General features: G+C 44.8%; 2 protein-coding genes across 2 annotated transcripts; one reads left to right on the top strand and one right to left on the bottom strand.

Moving 5' to 3' along the window:
- The first annotated feature begins 407 nt into the window (after positions 1–407).
- On the top strand, positions 408–7,345 carry ABCC5 (multidrug resistance-associated protein 5). The gene is made up of 11 exons (XM_048676769.2): positions 408–3,015; positions 3,099–3,419; positions 3,497–3,583; positions 3,786–4,460; positions 4,561–4,725; positions 5,098–5,392; positions 5,551–5,765; positions 5,926–6,231; positions 6,310–6,373; positions 6,493–6,732; positions 6,885–7,345. The coding sequence occupies exons 1-11, from the start codon at positions 955–957 to the stop codon at positions 6,986–6,988; spliced, it is 4,533 nt and encodes a 1,510-aa protein (XP_048532726.1). The 5' UTR covers positions 408–954; the 3' UTR covers positions 6,989–7,345.
- Positions 7,346–9,613: 2,268 nt separating this feature from the next.
- LOC125511406 (hypothetical protein At1g04090) lies at positions 9,614–12,410 on the bottom strand. Its single transcript, XM_048676768.2, has 2 exons — positions 12,044–12,410; positions 9,614–11,261 (listed from the first exon to the last, which is right to left on the bottom strand). Exons 1-2 carry the CDS (start codon positions 12,156–12,158, stop codon positions 9,715–9,717), a joined length of 1,662 nt encoding a protein of 553 aa, XP_048532725.2. The 5' UTR covers positions 12,159–12,410; the 3' UTR covers positions 9,614–9,714.
- Between the last annotated feature and the right edge of the window lie 15,065 nt (positions 12,411–27,475).

Here is a 27,475-nt window from a genome sequence, read left to right as displayed (position 1 = left end):
AAACGAGGGATGGCCGGGTGGGCATATTTGCCTATTCTGATTGCAGATGCTTTTGGAGATGAAGGTTCCTAAAAGCTCTTTTCCTCCTACTGGAAAATACCTGTAGTTTTTTATGTTTTAACTGCACATGTATCACCCTTTTTTTAATAGGAACACAGTGGTAGTGGCAGTAGAATAGTGGTGGTGGTACACTCTTAGCAAGGATGCGTTCACGTGCAGTGTGTCTGAAACAAACAAGAGTCGCCAGACTAGATCGAGTAATAAATACTCCTAGTACATATATTATCATCGGAAGAAAATTAAGGACTGCGAACCCAACCCTGCCACGCACGGTCCGAAGAGGAAAAGGAAAAACCCACCCGCAACTCTCCTTGCTTGCCGTGTGTCTATAAATGCCGCCTCGCTCGTCATCGTCGTCGTCCCGTCCCGTCCCGTCTGCAACCCAAAAACCGTCCCCTCCTCCTCAGTGGAAAACCAACACGCCCCCTACCACCTGACCTGATTCGACTCCTCTCCTCTCCCACCGCCGCCCCCGACCCCCAAATCCCACCTCCACCCACCTACTCCTCCCTCACCGCATCTCCCCGCCCCCCACGCGGCACGGGCGCGCGGACACGCAGCGCCGACGAGCGGGATCGCCCAAGAACACGTAGCAGCAACGGGCACGGGGCGGGCGGGAGAGACAACCCGTTCCTTCCTTCATCCATCCATCCATCCATCCGTGCGCTGCCGCTGCATTTAGACGCAAAAATCCACCGAATCTCCCCCGTCACTCGCCTCGTCCGGCGAGCCGGTAGCGGCCAAAACCCCCGCCTTTGTTCCCATCCGCGCCCGCCGCCCGCCCGCCCGCCCTGAGCTCTCTCGCCAGCGGCCGGGTGGGAGGCCCCCAATGCCTTTTAAACCCCTCGCCGCCCCCCGCCCCCTCCTCCTGACGCCCCCGATCCCACCCACCCAATGCCGCGCCTCCGCGCCCACACCCCCCTCCCCCTCACGGAGGCCGCCGCCGCCGCCGCGCACGCCGCGCTGCTCGCCCTCGCGCTCCTCCTCCTGCTCCTCCGCGGCGCGCGCGCCCTCGCCTCCCGCTGCGCCTCCTGCCTCAAGCCGCCCCGCCGCGCCCGCAACCTCGTCCACGATGGGCCGCCCCTCGCCTCCCCGCCGCCCGCCGCCGGGGGCGCCTGGTTCAGGGCCGCCCTCGCTTGCTGCGCCTACGTCCTGCTGGCGCAGCTCGCCGCGCTGACCTACGAGGTCGCGGCCGCGCCGCCGCCCGTCGAGGCCGAGGCGCTGCTGCTGCCGGCCGTGCAGGCGCTGGCCTGGGCGGCCCTGCTGGCGCTCGCGCTGCGGGCGCGCGCCGGGGGCCGCGGCAGGTTCCCGGCGCTCGTCCGGGTCTGGTGGGTGCTCGCCTTCGCGCTCTCCGTCGCCATCGCCTTCGACGACTCCAGGCGCCTCATGGGCGCCGACGACCGTGATGCGGACTACGCGCACATGGTCGCCAACTTCGCGTCGCTGCCGGCCCTCGGCTTCCTCTGCTTGGTTGGTGTGATGGGTTCCAGCGGTGTCGAGTTGGAGTTCAGTGATGACGACACCGGTGTCCACGAGCCCCTGTTGCTCGGCGGCCAGCGCAGAGGTGCCGAGGAGGAGCCCGGCTGCCTGCGGGTGACTCCCTACGGCGATGCCGGGATCCTCAGCCTTGCAACGCTCTCATGGCTCAGTCCGCTGCTCTCGGTTGGGGCCAAGAGGCCGCTCGAGCTGGCTGACATACCCTTGCTGGCTCACAAGGATCGTGCCAAGTTCTGCTACAAGGCCATGAGCAGTCACTATGAGCGCCAACGGCTGGAGTGCCCTGACAAGGAGCCATCGCTGGCATGGGCAATACTCAAGTCCTTCTGGCGGGAGGCGGCCATCAACGGCGCCTTCGCCGCGGTGAACACCGTCGTGTCCTATGTCGGCCCCTACCTGATCAGCTACTTTGTGGACTACCTCAGTGGCAAAATTGCCTTCCCCCATGAAGGTTACATCCTTGCCTCCGTATTTTTTGTATCAAAGTTGATTGAGACGCTCACTGCTCGCCAGTGGTACCTGGGCGTGGACGTCATGGGGATCCATGTCAAGTCCGGGCTGACGGCCATGGTGTACCGGAAGGGCCTCAGGCTGTCGAATGCCTCAAAGCAGAGCCATACGAGCGGTGAGATTGTGAATTACATGGCGGTCGATGTGCAGCGGGTGGGGGACTATGCATGGTACTTTCATGACATATGGATGCTTCCACTGCAGATCATCCTTGCGCTCGCCATCCTGTACAAGAATGTCGGGATCGCCACTGTCTCGACATTGATAGCCACCGCGCTGTCAATTGCTGCCTCGGTTCCTGTGGCGAAGCTGCAGGAGCACTACCAAGATAAGCTGATGGCAGCAAAGGATGAGCGAATGCGCAAGACTGCAGAGTGCTTGAAGAGTATGAGAATTCTCAAGTTGCAGGCATGGGAGGACCGGTATAGGATAATGCTTGAAGAGATGAGGAACGTTGAATGCAGGTGGCTCAAGTGGGCTTTGTACTCACAGGCCGCAGTTACGTTTGTTTTCTGGAGTTCGCCAATCTTTGTCTCGGTCATAACTTTCGGCACTTGTATATTGCTTGGTGGCGAGCTCACTGCCGGAGGTGTTCTCTCTGCATTAGCTACCTTTAGGATCCTTCAAGAGCCTCTGAGGAATTTCCCTGATCTCATCTCCATGATAGCTCAGACGAGGGTGTCTTTGGACAGGTTGTCTCACTTCTTACGGCAAGAAGAGTTGCCGGATGATGCAACAGTAAGTGTTCCACAGGGTAGTACAGACAAGGCAATCGATATCAGGGATGGCAGTTTCTCTTGGAACCCATATTGCTCAAACCCTACACTCTCTGATATACAACTTAGTGTGGTGAGAGGCATGAGAGTAGCAGTCTGTGGTGTGATTGGTTCTGGCAAATCAAGTCTATTGTCCTCTATACTTGGGGAGATACCCAAGCTGTCTGGCCAAGTAAGTACACGCATAAAAATAAAGAGAGTTGATGCTAACTTGAATGACAGTTTAATTACATTTTCCTTCTGCTCCTTATTCAGGTTAGGATCAGTGGTACAGCAGCATATGTTTCTCAGACTGCCTGGATACAGTCTGGAAATATTGAGGAGAACGTTCTTTTCGGCACTCCAATGGACAGACCGCGTTATAAGAGAGTACTTGAGGCTTGCTCCCTGAAGAAAGATCTTCAGTTGCTCCAGTATGGAGATCAGACCATCATTGGTGACAGAGGCATTAATTTGAGTGGAGGTCAGAAACAGAGAGTGCAGCTTGCGAGAGCATTGTACCAAGATGCTGATATTTATTTGCTTGATGACCCCTTCAGTGCTGTTGATGCTCATACTGGAAGCGATCTATTTAAGGTCTGTATAGATGTTGCCTTATTCTATTTTTTTTAAAGGTGCTTCTGTTTCATAACATGTCAGATTTTGTGTTGCAGGACTATATATTGGGGGCACTAGCTAGCAAAACAGTAATTTATGTAACCCATCAAGTCGAGTTCCTACCAGCTGCTGACTTGATATTGGTAATACTACTTTTCTCACAAAATCTATTAGCCTATTGAGTTGTTCAATTTGACGTGTTGTTTATCCATGTTTCCTGATTAGAAAAACCAGCAGATTCTGCATGAAAGTTACGCTATCTTTTCTAATACTTCTCATTGGACTGTTCATGGGATAATGGGCCCTTCATCTCTCATTGTGTGTTTTTTTTTTGTCATGGCACAGGTTCTTAAGGATGGTCATATCACCCAAGCTGGAAAATATGATGATCTTCTCCAAGCTGGAACCGATTTCAATGCTCTGGTTTCTGCTCATAATGAAGCTATCGAGACCATGGATTTTGGCGAAGATTCTGATGGAGATATCGCTCCTTCCGTTCCTAACAAAAGATTGACACCAAGTGTTAGCAATATCGATAACCTGAAAAATAAAGTATCTGAAAATGGGAAGTCATCTAATACACGTGGAATTAAGGACAAGAAAAAGAGTGAAGAACGTAAGAAGAAGCGTACTGTTCAGGAAGAGGAGAGGGAGCGAGGAAGAGTTAGCTTAAATGTTTATTTAACATACATGGGGGAAGCCTACAAAGGTTCACTGATTCCACTCATTGTCTTGGCGCAAACCCTGTTCCAAGTTCTTCAGATTGCCAGTAACTGGTGGATGGCATGGGCAAACCCACAAACAGAAGGAGATGCACCTAAGACAAGTAGTGTGGTCCTTCTTGTTGTTTATATGTGCCTTGCTTTCGGGAGTTCATTGTTTGTGTTTGTGAGAAGCCTTCTTGTAGCTACATTTGGTTTAGCAGCTGCTCAGAAACTATTTATAAAAATGCTAAGGTGTGTGTTTCGAGCGCCAATGTCATTCTTCGATACTACACCATCTGGACGGATTCTAAATCGAGTAAGTTTAGATCATGCTCTTGCTCCTAATTTGTATTTGACACCTGTGTGGCTTTTCTAATTTGCATACTCTAATCTTCTTCAATCATACTTCATATCAGGTTTCTGTAGATCAAAGTGTTGTGGACCTTGATATAGCATTCAGGCTAGGGGGGTTTGCATCAACAACAATTCAACTCCTTGGAATCGTTGCTGTCATGAGCAAAGTCACATGGCAAGTTCTGTTTCTTATAGTTCCTATGGCTATGGCATGCATATGGATGCAGGTAAATTGCTAAACTTTCAGGTTTTCTTTTAGGGCTAACATTACCTGGGATCCTTAATTTCTTTAATGGAAATTGTAATACAAATAAGGCAGATAGCAAGGGTAGATACACCTAAATGGCTAAATGAATCACTAAAGAATTATGCGCACATAATTTTTTTGGCTGCCTTTGTCATTTAACTAGCAGCCAATTAACCAGAGAACATATGCATATGTTCAGCATGAAAGTATCGAAAGTTGTGAAGTAAGCTTATTATTCTTAAAGCACAAGGCCTGTGTTCAAGATAGCTTGATGATTTTGTGTACCAAAAGACTTTTAAAGATCTTCATCACACAATAGATAATGGATGTCCTTGCTACCATGAACTTGCAGAGATATTACATTGCTTCATCGAGGGAGCTGACTAGGATCTTGAGTGTTCAGAAGTCTCCAGTGATCCATTTGTTTAGCGAGTCAATCGCTGGTGCTGCTACTATCAGAGGATTTGGTCAGGAGAAAAGATTCATGAAAAGAAATCTTTACCTCCTTGATTGTTTTGCTCGGCCTTTGTTTTCCAGCCTTGCAGCTATTGAATGGCTCTGCCTGCGAATGGAATTGCTCTCAACTTTTGTGTTTGCTTTCTGCATGGCAATACTTGTGAGCTTTCCTCCTGGAACAATTGAACCAAGTATGTCTTATCTGCTGTCTCACACACCGTTCTGTTGCATTTTATGATCTTGCTTTACCCAATAGATCACTTGTTAGGTGCACCAGAAAACTTGCATATCTTTTTCAATAAAATATGGCAATATGCTTCTCAATCTAAACAAGCTTTCCAATTGATAGGCATGGCTGGGCTTGCTGTCACATATGGACTCAACTTAAATGCTCGGATGTCAAGGTGGATATTGAGCTTCTGTAAATTAGAGAACAGAATCATCTCTGTTGAGCGTATTTATCAGTATTGCAAGATTCCTAGTGAAGCACCACTGATTATCGAGAATTGCCGCCCCCCTTCCTCATGGCCTGAGAATGGAAACATTGAATTGATTGATCTCAAGGTAAACTTAGCCCGTAGCCATTATTTATTTGTCATTATCCATTTGCTCTTCGTTATATATATTCACCAAAAGTAGTATGTAATCTATTTTTCTTCTTCTAAGCTGAACATACTTCTGTTTTATTTACGGCATCTTATTGTGCTTTTGCTAAATATCATAGGTCCGCTACAAGGATGACCTTCCCTTTGTTCTACATGGAGTCAGTTGTATTTTTCCTGGTGGGAAAAAGATTGGGATTGTAGGACGAACTGGAAGTGGTAAATCTACTCTCATTCAGGCTCTTTTCCGTCTAATTGAACCAGCAGGAGGGAAAATTATCATTGACAACATCGATGTTTCTGCGATTGGCCTTCATGATCTGCGGTCACGGTTGAGCATCATTCCTCAGGACCCTACATTGTTCGAGGGTACTATCAGAATGAATCTTGACCCTCTTGAAGAGCGTTCTGATCAAGAAATTTGGGAGGTATGCCATGGTCGCTTTTATGCTATCCTCATGTTAAATGTGCCATGATCTTTATGGAAGAGAATTCTTTTCTTTCAGGCACTAGAGAAGTGCCAGCTAGGAGAGGTCATTCGTTCGAAGGAAGAAAAACTGGACAGTCCAGGTTTGTTCTAATTTTGAATATTCAAACACTTCTTCAAAGAGTGAGCATGACACTTCGTAAAGCATGACACCTCGTAAAACAAAATTATATTTTCCTGGATATTTGTGGTGCCATTGCAGTACTGGAGAATGGGGATAACTGGAGTGTGGGACAGCGCCAGCTTATTGCATTGGGTAGGGCGCTGCTTAAGCAGGCAAGAATTTTGGTGCTTGATGAGGCAACGGCATCAGTTGACACAGCTACAGATAATCTCATCCAGAAGATCATCCGCAGCGAATTCAGGGATTGCACTGTCTGTACAATTGCACACAGGATCCCAACGGTTATCGACAGTGACCTAGTCATGGTGCTTAGCGACGGTACATGCTCCTTCACACGATTAACCAAGACCATCACATGTTTTGTTTCTTACTGATCGTATGTTGAATTATCCGAGTAACACTCCTAGCTAAACACTGTTCTTGGAGCAACAGCCTTTACGGTGAATTCACCTTGTTCTTGTTTATTTCAGGTAAAATTGCGGAGTTCGACACACCCCAGAGGCTTCTGGAGGACAAGTCCTCGATGTTCATGCAGCTAGTATCCGAGTACTCCACCAGGGCGAGCTGTATATAGAGAGAGAGGCTTAGCTTAAATCCCCCACCGAGAATAGAGGCTGGGAGGTAAGGTAGCCGAATCTGCCAGTCTACTCACACCATACAAGTAAGTAGCAACACCATAGGGCGACGCGAGACAGGAGGATAGGAGAGGTACATGAACGGGAAAGAAACGCCCGGCGCGTTCCCTGACCTGAATAACCATGGATTCTACTTCGAGGGAATGCGGCAGGCGATCGAATGCCACGGGAGGAGTTGGCGGCATTAACCGAAGCTCTGATGCTTTTGTATGTATAACACTGTACTGCTTCTCCCCTTGCATGATGGGAAAATGAACAGAAATAACGTGGGTAATAAAGGGGGAAATTTTGCTTTCCTTCTTGGCGTCAGATTGGAGTGCTTCATCTCTGTCACAGCTCCTATGTTACGTATTGAAACTGTTCTGTGTTTAGCCCGAAAATGTGATGCAGTGGATGTATGCGTGCAAGGTAGTCAAAATCATGATCCTGGATCGGATCACAGCTCTGTTGTAGGATCGTAACGCAAATTGTAGAATCATAACTACTTAGCTCCATTTACAAATATAAGATGTTTTTGATATTTCAATATGGAACATAAAAATGTGTCTATACATCTGATCTAGAGAAAAAAGTTAGAAAATATTTTATATATGAACGGATGGAGTAATAGATTTCTACTATCATAGGGGTTGGTTTAGATCGTGAAGTTGTAGAATCGTACACAATTCCGACTACCTGTATGTAGGTTCTGGTTTAGTTCTTCAGTGGACGACATCAGTACTTCCTCACTTCCTCAGGAGAACTAGTCGGGGAAATGCAAAATGGTTCTGGTTTGGGCACTGCTCAGCGCTGGTGCGCCGGCCCAGTTTTTCGGCCGGTCACATCTAATGCGTTAGATTCGGTTGTTACCCACCGTTAGATCAGGCCTTTTGCTTTTTTTTTTCTTAAACAAAACGGCATCCGATCCAAAATAGCATCGCTGGACATCGATGACGCTTGAGGCCGGACCTTGAAGCTCCCACCGGCCCCGACGCCGGCTGCCGTCCCCTTGAAGCATCAGCAACTCGCCGTTGGGTGCCGTCCCCGCTGCCGGTCGCCATCCTCGCAAGACCCGTGCTCGTCGGTTCCAGCAGGACCTCGTCGGAACACCCAGCCATCGTTCTGTAGAAGCACCGTCGTTGTAGAACGCTCGACCCTTACGTCGTTGCAGCAAATTAGCCGCCGCCGCCGGCCGTTAGGCCGTAGCTCCCGGTGTTGCCGCTCACACCATTGTAACCATGTCGGCGCCCAGTAGAAGCTTTTTCCTTTACCGATTGAAGTTTTTTCCTTGCCGGTTGAGTTTTTTTCACGGTTCAAAGTTTTTCTTCCATACCCATTTGAAGCTTTTCCATGCTTGAAGCTTACTCCTTTGTCGGTTGAAACTTTTTTCATGGTTCAAAGTTTTTCTTCCACACCAATTTGAAGCTTTTCCATACTTGAAGCTTACTCCTTTGCCGGTTGAAGCTTTTTTGCACACCGTTTGAAGCTTTTTTGCATCTGCCGTCGCCGGCCACAAATTTGCCGTCGTTGGTTGGAGCACGTCATTCTGACAGTAGTAGCCTTTTTTGTTGCTGGACGCAGCTTTTCGCGGCGTGGGTTGCAACTTTCCTCATCTCCCAGTTGCAGCTGTTTGTTGTCATGGGTCACCAAACTACACCGCCGAAGATTATAGCAAATAGCGACACCGGTTGTAGCAAAAAAATGATATAGTTGTAGCAAAAACCAGCTGTGTTTCCAACTCGCTTATTGGCTGTAGCAAAAAAAAACTGTGGTTCCAGCTCTGGATTTGGCCGGTTGAAGCAAAACAAAATGCTAGTTTCAGCATCGTTATCCGCTCGCTGGCATCACAACCTTCGTCATGGTCATCCATGGAGACTCATCGGCACGGCTTGGCATGGCGCCCCCTGCACGGTCCCAGCACCTCCGTCGCGGCGCCCCGGCACAGTCCAAGCACCTCCGTTGCACGAGAGTTTGTGCATCGCGGTGCGGAGATTGAAAAAAAATCACGCGGTGGAGCCATCTATAGAAGCGTTTCTGGAGGTAGGAGACGATACACTGTAGCAAACGAGTGGGCCACATTTGTTTTGGGAGGAGATAAGATAGGAGGGGTGGTGGGCCAAGAAAAGTCACACGTGGGTCGTTACCCTGGGCGAATAAGATGCAGCAGCGCTGCTATGCTGCTATACACACGACGAGGTGTGGACGACTTGTGCACGGCAGCACATGTCAGGCCGTCCATGCATACTATCCAGCGCATATCAACGGCTGGATTATCCATCGTCCCACTGTCGTGCACACATCCATCGTCTATACAGCAGTTTCGAAGATGCAGCGTTCGATCGCGTTTAATCAGAAGGCGCTCGCGCGTCCGGCGGAGCGTTCGGCCGGCGCGCCGAAACGCAAACATTTACCTTCTGGTTTACATCTTCAGTGCACGATATCAGTACATACTCACTTCCTCACAAAAACTAGTTGGGGAAATGCAAAATGCTGGGACGTAGAAACTAGACAGCCAGAGCGACACTTTTTTTTGTAGATACAACACTGGAATTGTGATCTAAAAATACCCAGCACTACAAGTCCACTTGCAAAGCTTTATCAATATATCATACGTACCAACCAACATTCTCAACACAAACAATGTACATGAATAAGCAACAGGGATAGACCACAAAGGCGACGCGGCCTAGCACCGCTCATCACCATCCCAATTATCTTTCTCCTTCGGTCCGGTCGGGCCTTCCTCCTCGTACAGCTCCGCAGGAAGACTGTCGAATATGGCCTCTGCCGTGAACCGGAGGAAGAACGGCAGGAAGCTAAGCACCGTGTCCACCTCTGACCGCGAGTTGTACGTCACGGTCGGGCCCCACTCCCTCATGTACTGCAGCCAGCACGGTTCCACCACGGCGTCTCCAAGGTATTCTGCCGAGATGATCTTGTACCTTGTGCTCGAATCGATTGACAGGTCGCTCCGTGCGACGTCATTTCTTAATCCGACGCCGAGGTTTTCAGAGCCCTGCAGGTAGCAGCCAGGGTGCGCGTAGCTTGCGTGCCCATTCCTCGACGAATACACGATCGCCTTGTTTCCAGAGATGAACTCCAGATCGCAAGCGTCCACCCATCCTCCCCCGCTGTGTTCTGAGTAGTAGACAGATGAGAGTTCTCCAGAGAAGTTACTTATACGGAGGGTGAAATGCTCCCAGTCTCCGGTATGCCTGCCAACCTTCTGCAGAGCAAAGCTTGCAAGTCCAACCTTTATTGTTGCTGGCCCGTTGAACGGGCAGAACACCCACATTGCAATGTCAGTGAAGGTCCCTCCATGAGCCGGTTTGACATGAGCATAGAGCTCAGCACTCTTCAGATTACCAACTTTGACAAACTCACGCGTATCATCATCTGGGAGGTCAATCCAGTACTCACCATCGTTCGTCCCACCAGCAGGCAGGTTTGAGCCACCAGCAAGTATTGGATCTCCCATTTTCATATCTTTCTTGTTCAGTGTAGCTCCATTCTCAAAGAACCAAGAAACTGATGACGGCAAGTATTTCTCTTGTGGATGGAAGAACACAGTTGGGCCATAGTGCTTGATTAGTGCATGAATCTGCTCTAGATCAGGCATGGCTCTCAAATTCGGGTCACAGTTCTTCAAGCAGGGAATGCCTGATTCCTTACTGTTAACTGAATTTGTTTCACAGAAGAATGTACCAACAGGTATACCTCGTCCTGCTGTCCCTCGGTGGCAAGGCCTCGTCTTCCAAACTTGGCATGTACGTTCCACATTAATGACTGACCTAAAGTTTTCACATGGATCCGTGAGGTCTTGTCGCACACACCGGACCGCCTCCAGTGAGGGCTTCCTTGGTCCTCTTGTAACCACATAGCCAAGGGGTTCATAACCCTCCAGGGGTGATGGCAACCAGAAGCACCCGCATTCACTATTGTCATCTTCATACACACCAGCATTAGTCCAAACGAGGGTGTAATCTAATGGCTTCTCAAGAGCGGGCCTGCTATTGATTAACTGGCAGCTAGCCGCTTCCCTTGCAACAACAAGAGAACCCTGTAAAAGCCGGTCATTTTGTTGGGCATAGTGGCCAAGGCAGTGGAAACCATCAGGAACCTCTTCTGGCTCATAGAACGTAGCTCCAGAGTAGCTCCATATATTCCGGAGTTGGGTAACATTTGCAATATCAAGTTCTCCTATGCATATCACGCCCTTTGCGAAGTCCCGTCCTGTAAAGTAGTTGCTTGACAAAGTTACTACAAGGTCCAAGTGTTCAGCAAAGCAAATATATTTGGCAAAACAAACAACAATCAGTTTGAGAAACAAATACATTGTTTTGCACATGCAATTATTCGCTTTATACTAAAGAAAAATGAAGGAAATTGCAACCCCGACACAACAAAAAGTCAAAAATCGAGCCCAAGTGGCCTGTACAAACTTAAACTACAGATTTCACTTCTTGAATGAGCCAGCTACAGTTCTCATGATATATGATCACAAATTACTCTTGCCCCACAAGGAATGCCTTTGAGGCTACGATCGCTACCTTCTAAAATGATATGCCTTCCAAGTAAAAGCATGGCGATCCTGGCTAAGCCACTTCAAGCGCAAGTAACAAGAGGGAGCCACTACGACAAGCTATGTGCAAGAAATTCCCTTGAGGGAATCCATCGTTTTATAAATTTATCAATCACTGTGTTCATTCAAGAATATGTACAGGGAAGTGAAATCTGCATATAGCATAGTAGGACAGAATTAAACCAATCAGGATAAATTGTATTGTTATAACCGTATTAAACTCCCCTTTTGGAAAGAAATAAACAACAGAACAGTCAATGATGATAATAATTGAACAAGAAAGTAGTAACCAACAAATTAAGTAGGGATTCATACAAGTGAATACTACTACTATTCATGAAGCTACATCAGGCCAATCATCAATCAATGGTCATAAGAAAACGATCCACGAACTGATTTAAGAACTGATAAGAGAGGAGAAGGCGTCAGAAACCTTGCGGCCATGCGGGCAAGGGCGCCGGCAGCTGGAACGGCTCCGGCAGCCGGGCCGCGGCATCTTCCCCGGCGCCGAACAGGTCGCCGCAGCAGAAGCAGCTCCACCCACCCATCGCCGACCGACTCCTACCTTTCCCCTCTCAGCTCCTCTCCCCGTACTATTATAGGTCAGCCGGCCGCTGGATCCGGACTCCCGAACTCCGGTCAAACGGGAGCGGCTCGTCCATCAGCTGGGACAAATCGCCGGCCCGGCGGGGTTGATGGCGACACCGGGTAGGCCTCGGATCCAGTCAGGCTCGGACTGGGCGGCGGCTTTTGTTATCAGGAGAAAAGAAAACACAAAGGTCGTCGCTTTCGGCGTTGGAAAATCAGAACATGTTTTGGGCTTGCCGTGCACGTATACACCTGGTTTTGCGCCGTGTGATTTGGACTCAAAATGCGCATATTCTACGAAAGCAATATGTTGTTAGATTTTTTTTGAGACAACAATATGTTGTTAGATGATTAGAGGGACATAGATATCCCAGCCTATCAGGTTTAAGTCCTGATGCTTGTGTGCGATCATAGGATGAGTGTATGTGTATATGTAGCGCTTGTGTCTATACTGTGTTAATAAAAATGTGCATATTCTGCGAATAGTAAAATACACACAGCTAATCCTAAAACTATATGAGGTAAGTTTGTCCTAATAATATTATGAAAAATGCACATATAGATTCTAAAAATTTACTAAGAGTTAGGACATTTCAAACGTCGAATCACAAATTCCCTCTAGCATTCGTCCATGGATGGATGAGACCAGTTCACGGACACGGATGCGGGAGACGGACATTCAACGATATCCGCATACATTTCAAACAGGGTTCAAACAAACCGGACGAAATTCAAACAAACTCGACTGATTTCATTCAAGTTCACATATAATTTACATAAAATGAACGATATTTCGACCGTTTAACTAAAAACAATAAAAAAACTTAAAACCTATACCGGACGACCAGCTCTATCCTGCGGCACCGCCGCTGTCGTCATCGTTGTCGTCCCTCCAGCGGCGGAAGGGCGTCGGAGGACCACAAGAACCTTGTCTGGCGGCTGCATGCTGCTCGCGGAGGAGCCGATCCACCTCCTATTGCACGATGCGGAAGGCCGCCTTGGCCACTGCCGACATTGGCGGAGGAGTCGCTAAGCGACCACTCTCTCGTCGATCTTGGCGAGCTCGCCGTCAAGGCGGCGGCGGCCGTCTCCGCGGTGGTGAGGGAGGTGTCGAGCGCCCACGTGGTGGCGAGGTCCGGGTCGTTTCAGACCCATTCCGGTGCCGCGACGCTCTTGGCGAACGCGGAGCAGCGACGGGCATTGCGCCGGTCGTACCGCGCCTGCTGTCTCGCCCACTCTCTTTCTCATATACGATGACCCTCGAGCCCAAGGCACCGTCATAACCACCTCCTCGAGGTAGTGCAGGATGTGGGCACGGGTCTTCATGATCGCGAGCAGCAACTTCTCCTTCTTTATGGGGCGGCGGTTGCGGCACGACATCGACGAGGGCCCATCAATGCGGGCGTGTCGGCTGTGCGGTGGGGCAACGTCGGCTAGTCCTTCACGCGGCGGTGGCGCTGAGGGACGCGGGCTCGGCCTTCACGCGGCCTCCAATGTGGAGGTCGTGGTTGCGTGGCGGGGATGCAGGTTCATCCTTCACCTGCCGGAGTGGGGACGCAGGCCCCTGCTTCACGCAGACACGTGTCAGGGACGGTAACTCCTCCTTCATGCGTGCCAGCGATGGTGGTGTCGGGCCCATTTGACGGAGTGAGCGCTCCATCATGATCTCCATCTGACGGACGTATTCTTTGTCCGTCAGAGCGACCTCCACAAGGAGAGAGGGTCGTTGCTGCGGCTGCTGGTCCTCCTCCTCGTCGGAGGAGTATCCTGCCGTGGTGGATGAAGATTCACCCAGAGAGCGAGGGCGGCAGTGCCACAATCCGCCTGACAAGGAACTTCCACCGCCTTCGCCTACTGGCGCGGAGAACCAGGACTTTGGCATCATCGCTGGGCTCGGGCACGATGGCGGGGAGATGGAGGGAGAGGGGGACGATGCTCGAGGGGGAGGAGTGCGGCTCTATGCATCGATGACGCATGACTTAAATAGCCGTGACCAGGCCAGGCGAAGGGGCAGTCAGCCCAATTCAATGCAGTGCAGCCGTTGGAGTTGGTTTCTCGGGACACGACGTCTACATTGAAGCGCGACGCCCGGGAGGTCACATTTGTCAATGTCGCCCTCCCGTCTAGTCAAATCACGGGCGTCAATGCCGGACGATGTATGCTCTAGGCCAACATGAATGCAACACGGGTGCACGACAAGCGGTGCAAGCGTTCGAAAGAATGCACGAGAGAGGCGGGTGGGCCATGCCAGTCAGAAGTGGACATGGCAGCGGTCCGGACGCCCGCATCCCTTCCCCACTTTATCTCCGGTTTGCGGGAAAGAATGCGTTCGGATCATTGAGCGGATCGATACAAGATTGCGTTGAATAGCAACACACGTGTGGACCGTGCGGTCCAGACGTATGCGGGTGGTTTTAGGGTCCGTGTTGGAGATGCCCTTACTCACAACCCCATCCATGCCGCATCAGTTTGACTTGCACAGATGACAGGTTAACCATTGCCATATGGTGAGTTTTTGCACAAAACCGTCCAAAAGGCCCTTTCTTCTAATTTTGCGGTCCTCCTCTTTACACAAAACCTACGTGAATGTCATCTAGCCATAAATTTGACCAAGCCATCCACCCCATTCCCCTGATTCTCTCGCATGATCAAGTCGTCGCCATCCCATCTGTGTTGGCGCCGTTTTCTCTCTCACACACACATGGCGGGCTCGGAGCCCCCCCATCACAGCGGCGGCCGCCTTTCCCGAAGGGCGCAGCACCAACAACACATGCAGGGGCGGTAACTGTTGTGAAACTTAGTAGAAAAAAAAGTCGCCCCTACTCACACCCAAGATAAATATGAAGATGCATAACGGGTTGGGATGACGATCGTTATCGCCACCGAGTTGTAGTGGAAAAAATGGTGTGTCGGTGTAGACCGTACTTGGAGTCCCTCGAACCGTCGATGAACAATCCCGCGAACCTCCCACGAACAGTCCTTCGAACAGAAAACCGAAAGCACGACCTCTCTAGTTGGTTCCAAGCGTGCAGCCTTCACGATCCGGCAGCACTTCACCGTCCAGAGCTAATCATCGCCGAAGAATTAGAGGGAGGAGATTAGAACCACACCGGACTTCTAATTATGAGGATTAGAGGATATGTCTAGCTCTAATTAGATCAACTAGTATCAACTAGAACTAGAACTAGAGGGACTAGAGGAGGCTCCAAACATGTGTATTCAATAGAGCAAAAAACCCTAGTATATATAGGTTGGAGGGGAGGGAGAGGGCATCCACCAAGGAGGGAAGGTCCCTCCTTGGTGTGCCGACCAAGTGAAGGGACGAGGAATCCTCCCCCTCTCCAATTCGGCCTCCTTCCATAGCTATGGGGGCGCCTCCCTCAATTGGGCCTTGGTGGCCCAAGTTGCCTTCCACCACTTGGCCTTTTAAGGCCCATTGATATTAAATTAAATATGGAAGTGTTCTAAATATTTTCAAACCCTTTTATATATAATTTAATAGTCCCGAAAACATTTTACACCTATATATTATTTATCCGTAATACCCAGTATTACCGGATACTCTTCGAAACCCTTCCGTTGACCCCGAAAGGCTTCCAGATCCTCTCAAAACTATTCTGAGTACTAATGAAACAATTCCAAAAATATGTTCTCATCATTCTCATACTACTAACACTTAGAAGATTGTGATTGCCTTAAGCTTGTGACCCGTAGGTTTGGTAACTCACAAACATGAACGAAACCCCTTCGTTCAATGACCGATAGCGGAACCGTGGACGTCCATATCGATCCCTATGAGCACACGAATGATATTCTGAACCTTTGGTTATCATGTGATGTTCCCTTTGCTTCGTGATACTTCACAAAAACTGGGATGCACCGGCATCCTCCTGAGTCAAGTCATCACATGCTCACTATGCCATTATCCTCGTTACTGGTTTTCTTCTTCTTTCACGTTGTCGTTTTCCGACATCCCCGTGATGAAGTCACCTATGTATGGCCAGATGATAATGGATGTCGTAACACCGAGAGGGCCCTAAGAATACATCTTCATCGTCGGAGGAGCAAATCCCACTTTCGAGCTATCTAGTCCCTTTTCAAACTTTCTGATGAGCCTGTAAGTTGTCGTTATGATCATCGTGTTACAGTGACGTTTGAGCAACCCCAAAGTCCATGGTACGGTAAGAAGTGACTACGATACTCTCATGGTCTAAGGGCAAGATCACTCGGTAACACTCCGTGTTATTACAATTGATTACAAACGATATTAACTCAATTCATAACAGACAAGATTGGGTCAATTCAATATGATTGTTCTTCCAAATTCATAATCTTAGTGTTGTTTTAGGACTACCGTTTAATACTTAACGATATCCTAAGATCTGGAAAACGTGATCGCCAACAACACTTGAGCTAGTCCAAGAGGCAAGATAAGGAACCTTTTATTTAACCGTTTATCATTTCACACGTGCATAAGTTTTCCACTAAATCACATATTCCAGGATCATAGCAGTTATAGCATACAATATAAACTCTTTAATTATGAATACAGAAATATAATAATACAAATATTATTGCCTCTAGGGCATATTTCCATGGTTGATACAATCATTCGCAGTATTAAATCAACATGAATATAATTTCAATTGTATCCTGAATCTTTATTGATCAAAATCATATCCATTCCTTCTCATGTAGGCGAGCTAACCTTGGCAAAGACAACATGCATATAGCTCATCATGCAAGAGAAACTATAAAAACAACCTGCATACAAGGAGCGTACTATGCATTGAGAGAGAAAATCTTTGGCCAACACCGAACATGCCCTTAGGATATAATTTTTCGCTACATCCACTAACTAATCAAATACTACTCTCAATAACAAAACATTAATTATGTTGTTGATAACCAACTATTAATAGTTCACAACCTAGATTGTTTTTTACATATGTGGTTTTGGTGAAGCTTTTGTGAAAAAGTCTCACACCCTAAAGTAAATGTCATCATACAGACATAAGTCATAACCTTCTCATCATATGGATGTCGCTTATGTTAGCATCTCAATGAACTGCAAATACGACACTTATTATGGAACATGGGGAGTATATATTTGATAAAATCATATCTGAGAAAATTGTTAGATCAAAGAATTAAATTGAATAAAGTTGTTTGAAGAAAGTCATATATCCAATGAAAATAGGTTATTGGCATAGCAAGGGTTAAAACTATAGATATTTATCCCTTCTTCTAAGTAGAGAAGACAACCAAAAATGAAATAACATTGACTAAATTTAGAACATGCGGAACAACTAAGCTTGTTGATGCCTTTTTTTGCTAGACCAAGTACAATTTCCTAAACCAATATTGCCAAAGGATGTTTTCATTTTCTTTGTACAAAAGTTCATTTTTCATTTTCTGAGTACGAAAAACTGTATTTTTAATAAACTACCAAATATTTGTTGCAAAATGGCACCACTCCATTTTTCAAAAATATTAGACCATATTTTATGTGCAATTAACCAAATGGTCGCATGTTAAAAGCTTTCCGTCCACCTCTCGTCATTGACAAATTTCTGCCGATTTAGTAGGAATTGGGTCAAATTTGAACTACAGCTACCTCATAGCTTGGTCTTTATTTTTTCAAAAATCATTTATAGGTACAACAATAGCTATTTCATCAGAGATCCACCAAGGGTTTTGCAAGATTCCACCCCTAGCTATGAACGACCATACCCGTCATTTTGAATGCATTTTGAAATTGATATAAGAAATATAAAAATAGAAAAAGGAAATCTTTGCATTGAGTCATTATATGTGACCTAGTTTTCATTCTATATTTTTTATATAGTCGAGAACATTTTTCTTTCTTTCTTTTGGTTTTCATTCTACATTTTTCATATACATCAAGAACATTTTTTAATACACATTTAATATTTTTTAAATACCTGTTTAATATTTTTTTTCAAATGCTTGCTTTAACATTTTCTAAAATACATGATCGACTTTATTCACACATATTGTATATTTTCTGTATACATTTTTCGTATACATGAGAAACATTTGCTTTATACACAATTAACATTTGGAAATGCTTGGTTAACACTTTTTAATACATAATCAACATTTTATATGCACATTTTAAACATTCTTAAAAAGCTTGATTAACATTTTTTAAATACAAGATCAATATTTTCTAATACATGGGTAATTTTTTCATTTACGCATTTTAACATTTTCAAATGCTTGATTAACATTTTTAGATAATTTTTAAATATTTTTTTCAAAATGCTTCATTAATATTTTTAAATACATAATCAAAATTTTCCACACACATTATATATTTTTGTATACATGATAAACATTTTCTTTATACACATGTAACATTTTCAAATGCTTGGTTAACATTTTTTCAAACATTTTATGTGAAGTTCTTTTTGTAATATATTTATTTAGAATATATGGAAGTATAAACGAAAGTAAAAAAAGAATGAACGACCGAAAAAACAAACAAAAAAGAGTTGGCCCACTTGCGCAAGAAAAATAATAAAAGAAAAAAAGGTGCCCTCATCCCACCGAGGCCCAAGCCCACTCGGCGCTACCCCATAAATACGTGTTGGGCGTAATTGTATTAGTAGCTGCGTGCTGGCGTGGTGGTTTGGCTCTGTAGGGGAGCACGAGGGGTCACGAGTAGTCTCCTGGTGCCCTTTTTTGCTGCTTTATTCCACCATTTGAGGGCGTGGCCTGCTTGTCAGCACATGGCACATGACATATTTGTGGGACGGGTCCCACATGTCATTGGTAGTGTGTTAGTTCATCCCGCGTGTAAATAGTTTATACGTCTCTGTTGTATCTACTTTTGCTAACACTTTTGCTCTTGTTTTGGCCTCTCATTTGCATGATTTGAATGAAACTAATCCGGAATGACGTTGTTTTCAGCAAAAGTACCATGGTATTATTTTTGTGCATAAATAAAAGTTCTTGAAATTGGACGAAACTTTTTAAGAATTATTTTGAAATAAAAGAAAAATACTGGAGCAAAAACCCACTGGAGGGGGGGGGGGCTGCCCACTTGGCGCGCCCTGGTAGGTAGTGGAGCCCATGAGGCTCCACTGACCCTAATCTCGGACCTATAAATTCCTATTTGCTGAGAAAAAATAGAAGAGAAAGTTTCATCGTGTTTTACAATATGGGGCCAGCACCTCCTATTCTTCATCGGGAGGCCAGATCTGGAGTCTGTTCGGGGCTCCGGAGAGGGGAATCTTCTGTCTTCATCATCATGAACCATCCTCCGTTACCAATTTCATGATGCTTACAACCGGGAGTGAGTAATTCATTCGTAGGCTTGCTGGACGGTGATGGGTTGAATGAGATTTCATGTAATCGAGTTAGTTTTGTTAGCGCTTGATCCCTAGTACCCACTATGTTGTGAGATTGATGTTGCTATGACTTTGCTATGCTTAATGCTTGTCACTAGGACCCGAGTGCCATTATTTTAGATCTGAACCGTTTATATTTTCACCATTATATTTATGTTCTTGATTCGATCTTGCAAGTTAGATGCACCTATTACGTGTTATGATCTGCATACCCCAAAGTTACAACAATTAAGATTCTTTCCAATGACTGCCGTAATTTGAGGCGTTCATGTATTCATTATGTGTTAATGTGATGGTAGCTGGAACTACGTCGGTATTTCCCTGGAGAGGGAGGGATGATGTAGCACAACGACGGTAGGTATTTCCCTTAGTTATAAAACCAAGGTATCGAACCAGTAGGAGAACCAAGCAACACAACGTAAGCAGCACCTGCACACAAATAACAACACCTCGCAACCCGACATGTTAAAGGGGTTGTCAATCCCTTCCGGGGTACGGCGCCTCAAGATAGGCAAACGGACGTGAGGTAAATTTTAGTAGATTGATAGATCGAAAGCCAAATAAAATAAATTGCATCAAGGTATTTTTGGATTTTTGGTTTAATAGATTTGAATAAAAATGCAAAGGAAAAGTAGATCGCAAGGCAAGTATATGAGAAAGAAGACCCGGGGGCCATAGGTTTAACTAGTGGCTTCTCTCGAGAAAAATAGCAAATGGTGGGTAAACAAATTAATATTGGGCAATTGATAGAACTTCAAATAATTATGATGATATCTAGGCAATGATCATTACATAGGCATCACGTCCAAGATTAGTAGACCGACTCCTGCCTGCATCTACTACTATTACTCCACACATCGACCGCTATCCAGCATGCATCTAGTGTATTAAGTTAATGGAAAAACGGAGTAATGCAATAAGAACGATGACATGATGTAGACAAGATCCGTTTATCTATATGGCGGTAGATATAGATCTCGTCTTTTTATCCTTAGTGGTAACGATACATACATGTCGGTTCCCTTTCTATCACTGGGAACAAGCACCGTAAGATCGAACCCACTACCGGGTACCTCTTCCCATTGCAAGATAAATAGATCAAGTTGGCCAGACAAAACCCAAATACCGGAGAAGAAATACGATGCTATAAGAGATCATGCATAGAAGATATCAAAGAAACTCAGATACTTTCATGGATATAAAACATAGATCTGATCATAAACTCGAAGTTCATCGATCCCAACAAACACACCGCAAAAAAGAGTTACATCATATGGATCTCCAAGAGACCATTGTATTGAGGATCAAGAGAGAAAGAGAGATGAAGCCATCTAGCTACTAAGTACGGACCCGAAGGTCTACAAAGAACTACTCACGCATCATCGGAGAGTGATACGTCTCCGTCGTATCTATAATTTTTTATTGTTCCATGCCAATATTATACAACTTTCATATACTTTTGGCAACTTTTTATACTATTTTTGAGGACTAACATATTGATCCAGTGCCCAGTGCCAGTTCCTGTTTGTTGCATGCTTTTTTGTTTCGCAGAAAATCCATATCAAACGGAGTCCAAACGGGATAAAAACAGACGGAGATTGTTTTTGGAATATATGTGATTTTTGGGAAGAAGAATCAATGCGAGACGATCCCTGAGGGGGCCACGAGGCAGGGGGCACGCCCCAGGGGGTCAGGCGCGCCCTGGGCCCTCGTGGCCACCCCGTAATGCGGTTGGTTCCCTTCTTTTGCCGCAAGAAAGCCAATATCCGGATAGAAATCGTGTTAAAATTTCAGCACAATTGGAGTTATGGATATCCGGGAATTTAAGAAACGGTGAAAGGGCAGAATCTGGAACGCAGAAATAGAGAGAGACAGAGAGACAGATCCGATCTCGGAGGGGCTCCCTCCGCCGCCATGGAGGCCATGGACCAGAGGGGAAACCCTTCTCCCATCTAGGGAGAAGGTCAAGGAAGAAGAAGAAGAAGGGGTCTCTCTAATGATGTGTTGCCATCCTATGATGTCTGAGTAGATTTTCGTTGTCCTATCGGTAATTGGTGAATTGCTATGATTGGTTTAATTTGCTTGTGGTTATGTTGCTGCCCTTTGGTGCCCATCACATGAGCGCGCGCGTGGATCACACCATATGGTTAGTTGTATGTTGATAGGACTATGTATTGGAGGGCAAGAGTGACAGAAGCTTCAACCTAGCATAGAAATTGATGCATACGGGATTGAAGGGGGACCAATATATCTTAATGCTATGGTTGGGTTTTACCTTAATGAACGTTAGTAGTTGTGGATGCTTGCTAATAGTTCCAATCATAAGTGCATATAATTCCAAGTCAGGGATGACATGCTAGTAGTGGCCTCTCTCACATAAAACTTGATATCGGTCTAGTAAAGTAGTCAATTGCTTAGGGACAATTTCGCAACTTCTACCACCACTTTTCCACACTTGCTATACTAACTTTATTGCTTCTTTACCTAAAACAGCCCCTAGTTTTTATTTACGTGTTCTTTATATTCTTGCAAACCTATCCCGTTACACCTACAAAGTACTTCTAGTTTCATATTTGTTCTAGGTAAAGCGGACGTTAAGCGTGCGTAGAGTTGTATCGGTGGTCGATAGAACTTGAGGGAATATTTGTTCTACCTTTATCTCCTCGTTGGGTTCAACACTCTTACTTATCGAAAGAAGCTATAGTTGATCCCCTATACTTGTGGGTTATCAAGACCTTTTTCTGGCGCCGTTGCCGGGGAGTTATAGCGTGGGGTGAATATTCTCGTGTGTGCTTGTTTGCTTTATCACTAAGTAATTTTTATTTGCTGTTCTAAGTTGTTCTCTATCTTTAGTTATGGATATGGAACACGAAATACCAAAAAAATAGGTTTACTTGCTACTCATGGAGATGGGGAACCTCCTAAATTCCTCGATGCTCATTATGTGAAAGATATTATGTACTACTTTGATAATCCAGAGAAAACCCCATTCAATTATGTAATGGGAGACACGTTGGATCAACGTGAATACTTTAGGGATTATCGCTTGACTCAAAAAGGGAAACTATTATGGGATCAAATTTATATGTTGCATTGGTATGCTCGGCAACTATGCTTGAGATATGATTATACTTGTTGCTCTAGGATGAAGGCTCCACACCTTCCCTTTTCATGCAATTTTAATTATAATGAAACCTTAGCTTCTTATGCTAATGGTATATATGATTACTATGATGTGGAATGAATAGAAGAATATGCTGCTTTTATGGGTGCTTATGAAATTCAATCTTTGTTTAAAGAGTTTGAAGATTTTGATGATTCAGTTTATAGACCTGAAAATTTAGCTATCCTTAAATATTTCTATGAGAATTATAAATACAATTATGATATTGATGAATTTATTGAGAAAGTCTCCGCTGTCTGAGAAGAGACTAATATTTTGCAGGAGTCTATGGAAGAAGAAATTGATGAAACTGTGAGGTCATTGGATGAAAAAGATGAGGAGGAGAGCGAAGAACAAAAGGAGGAAGAGCGGATTGATCACCCGTTCCCACCTTCTAATGAGAGTAACTCTTCAACTCATACATTGTTTAATTTCCCTTCGTGCTTACCGAAGGATGATTGCTATGATGATTGTTATGATCCCGTTGATTCTTTTGAAATATCCCTTTTTGATGATGCTTGCTATGCTTGTGGCCAAGATGCCAATATGAATTATGCTTATGGAGATGAACTTGCTATAGTTCCTTATGTTAAACATGAAATTGTTGCTATTGCGCCCACGCATGATAGTCCTATTATCTTTTTAAATTCTCCCGACTACACTATATCGGAGAAGTTTGCCCTTATTAAGGCTTATATTGATGAGTTGCGTTCCACTACTACACATGATGATTTTGATAGATATAATATGCATGTGCTTGCTGCTCCTACTTGCAATTATTATGAGAGATGAACTACATCTCCGCCTCTCCATGTTTCCCACACGATAAAATTGCAAGAAACTGTTTATACTATGCATTGACCTTTACTATGTGTGCATGAATTGTTCTTTTATGACATGCCGATGCATAGGAAGAGAGTTAGGCTTCGTTGTTGCATGAAATATGTTGCTTTGTGCTCACTACTAAATCACAACTCATTGTTAATTAAAATTGGCTTTGATATACCGTGGGATCCGGGTGGATACATTACTTGAGCACTATATGCCTAGCTTAATGGATTTAAAGAAAGCGCTGCCAGGGAGACAACCCGGAAGTTTTAGAGATTCATTTATTTCTATTGTGTGCTTTTATAAAGTTTAAAAATAAAAATAATGTGCCAAGATTTGCCTTTAGGATGTTTACATTGCTTGTTCGTTTGTGTGGTGCAGAACAGAAACTTTGGCTGTAGTGCGCGATTTTACATTTTTTACTGGAACGTCAAACGGTTCTGAAACATTTTGCACTGTCTTTCTATAATTTTTATTTATTTTTCCTAATTATTTAAGAAATTTTGGAGTACCAGAAGTATGGTGAATGTTCAGATTACTACAGACTGTCCTGTTTAAGACAGATTCTGTTTTTGATGCATAGTTTGCCTGTTTTGATGAAACCATCGATTTCTATCAGTGGATTAAGCCATGGAAAAGTTATATTACAGTAGCTAAAATGCAAAAATAAAATATGAATTGGTTTGCAACAATACTTAGAGTAGTGATTTGCTTTATTATACTAACGGATCTTACCGAGCTTTCTGTTGAGTTTTGTGTGGATGAAGTGTTCAAAGATCGAGGAGGTCTCGATGTGAGGAGAAGGAGGAGAGGCAAGCTCAAGCTTGGGGATGCCCAAGGCACCCCAAGTAAATATTCAAGGATACTCAAGAGTCTAAGGTTGGGGATGCCCCGGAAGGCATCCCATCTTTCTTCAACAGGTATCGGTATGTTTTCAGATTCGTTTCGTTCATGTGATATGTGCAAATCTTGGAGCGTCTTTTGCATTTAGTTTTCATTTTTCTTTGATGCACCATGCTGGTATGCGATAGTCCATGGTTGATTTATAGAATGCTCTTTGCACTTCACTTATATCTTTTGAGTATGGCTTTATAGAATGCTTCATGTGCTTCGCTTATATCATTTGAAGTTTGGATTGCCTGTTTCTCTTCACTTAGAAAACCACCATTTGTAGAATGCTCTTTTGCTTCACTTATATTTGTTAGAGCGTGGGCATATCTTTTGTAGAAAGAATTAAACTCTCTTTCTTCACTTATATCTATTTAGAGAGATGACAGGAATTGGTCATTCAATGGTTAGTAATAAAATCCTACATAAAACTTGTAGATTACTAAATATGATATGTTTGATTCCTTGTAATAGTTTTACGATATAAATATGGTGATATTAGAGTCATGCTAGTGGGTAGTTGTGGATTGTAGAAATACTTGTGTTGAACTTTGTGATTCCCGTAGTATGCACGTATGGTGAACCGTTATGTAACGAAGTTGGAGCATGAGGTATTTATTGATTATCTTCCTTATGAGTGGCGGTCGGGGACGAGTGATGGTCTTTTCCTACTAATCTATCCCCCTAGGAGCATGCACGTAGTACTTTGTTTCGATGACTAATAGATTTTTGCAATAAGTATTTGAGTTCTTTATGACTAATGTTGAGTCCATGGATTATACGCACTCTTACCCTTCCATCATTGCTAGCCTCTTCGGTACCGTGCATTGCCCTTTCTCACCTCGAGAGTCGGTGCAAACTTCGCCGGTGCATCCAAACCCCGTGATATGATACGCTCTATCATACATAAGCCTCCTTATATCTTCCTCAAAACAGCCACCATACCTACCTATCATAGCATTTCCATAGCCATTCCGAGATATATTGCCATGCAACTTCCATCATCTTCATATACATGACTTGAGCATCATTGTCATATTGCTTTGCATGATCATAAGATAGCTAGCATGATGTTTTCATGGGTTGTCTATTTTTTGATGTCATTGCTACACTAGATCATTGCGCATCCCGGTACACCGCCGGAGGCATTCATACAGAGTCATATCTTTGTTCTAGTATCGAGTTATAATATTGAGTTGTAAGTAAATAGAAGTGTGATGATCATCATTATTAGAACATTGTCCCATGTGAGGTTATCAAAATAAAAGTGGCCAAAGAAGCCCCAAAAAAGGAGAGAGAGAGAGGCCAAAGAAGCCTACAGAAAAAATAAAAAAATAAAAAATAAAATAAGAGAAAAGAGAGAATGGACAATGTTACTATACTTTTACCACACTTGTGCTTAAGAGTAGCACCATGTTATTCATATACAGAGTCTCTTGAGTTATCACTTTCATATACTAGTGGGAATTTTCATTATAGAACTTGGCTTGTACATTCCAACGATGGGCTTCCTCAAATGCCATAGGTCTTCATGAGCAAGCAAGTTGGATGCACACCCACTTAGTTTCAGTTTGAGCTTTCATACACTTATACCTCTAGTGCATCTATTGCATGGCAATCCCTATTACTCGCATTGACATCAATTTATGGCATCTCCATGGCCCGTTGATTAGCCGCGTCGATGCGAGACTTTCTCCCTTTTTTGTATTCTCCACACAACCTCCACCATCATATTCTATTCCACCTATAGTGCTGTATCCATGGCTCACGCTCATGTATTGCGTGAAAGTTGAAAAGCTTTGAGAACATCAAAAGTATGAAACAATTGCTTGGCTTTTCATCGGGGTTGTGCATGATTTGAATGCTTTGTGTGGTGAAGATAGAGCACAACCAAACCATATGATTTTGTAGGGATTACTTCCTTTGGCCATGTTATTTTGAAAAGACATGATTGCTTTATTAGTATGCTTGAAGTATTATTGTCTTAATGTCAAATGATAGACTATTGCTTTGAATCACTCCTGTCTTAATATTCATGCCATGATTAGATTACATGATCAAGATTATGCTAGGTAGCATTCCACATCAAAACTTATCTTTTTTATCATTTACCTACTCGAGGACGAGCAGGAATTAAGCTTGGGGATGCTGATACATCTCCGTAGTATCTATAATTTTTGATTGTTCCATGCCAATATTATACAACTTTCATATACTTTTGGCAACTTTTATACTATTTTTGGGGACTAACATATTGATCCAGTGCCAGTTCCTGTTTGTTGCATGTTTTTTTGTTTCGCAGAAAATACATATCAAACGGAGTCCCAACGGGATAAAAACTGATGGAGATTTTTTTGGAATATATGTGATTTTTGGGAAGAAGAATCAACGCGAGACGATGCCTGAGGGGACCACGAGGTAGGGGGCGCGCCCTAGGGGGTCAGGCGCGCCCTAGGCCCTCGTGGCCTCCCTATAATGCAGTTGGTGCCCTTCTTTCGATGCAAGAAAGTCAATATCCGGATAGAAATCGTGTTAAAATTTCAGCCCAATCGAAGTTATGGATCTCCGGGAATTTAAGAAATGGTGAAAGGGCAGAATCTGGAACACACAAACAGAGAGAGACAGAGAGACAGATGCAATCTCAGAGGGGCTCTCGCCCCTCCACCACCATGGAGGCCATGGACCAGAGGGGAAACCCTTCTCCCATCTAGGGAGAAGGTCAAGGAAGAAGAAGAAGAAGGGGGCTCTCTCCCCCTCTCTCCCGATGGCGCCGGAACGCCGCCCCGGGCCATCATCGTGTGACGGCGATCTACACCAACACCTCCGTCATCTTCACCAACATCTTCATCACCTTCCCCCATCTATCTACAGCTGTCCACTCTCCCGCAACCCGCTGTACCCTCTACTTGAACATGGTGCTTTATGCTTCATCTTATTATCCAATGATGTGTTGCCATCCTATGATGTCTGAGTAGATTTTCGTTGTCCTATCAGTAATTGGTGAATTTCTATGATTGGTTTA

The sequence above is a fragment of the Triticum urartu genome, chromosome 5A (assembly GCF_056163025.1).
Source record: "Triticum urartu cultivar PI428250 chromosome 5A, HENAU_Tu73, whole genome shotgun sequence".
NCBI lineage: Eukaryota > Viridiplantae > Streptophyta > Magnoliopsida > Poales > Poaceae > Triticum > Triticum urartu.
This window is presented reverse-complemented; position numbering and strand designations above follow the sequence as displayed.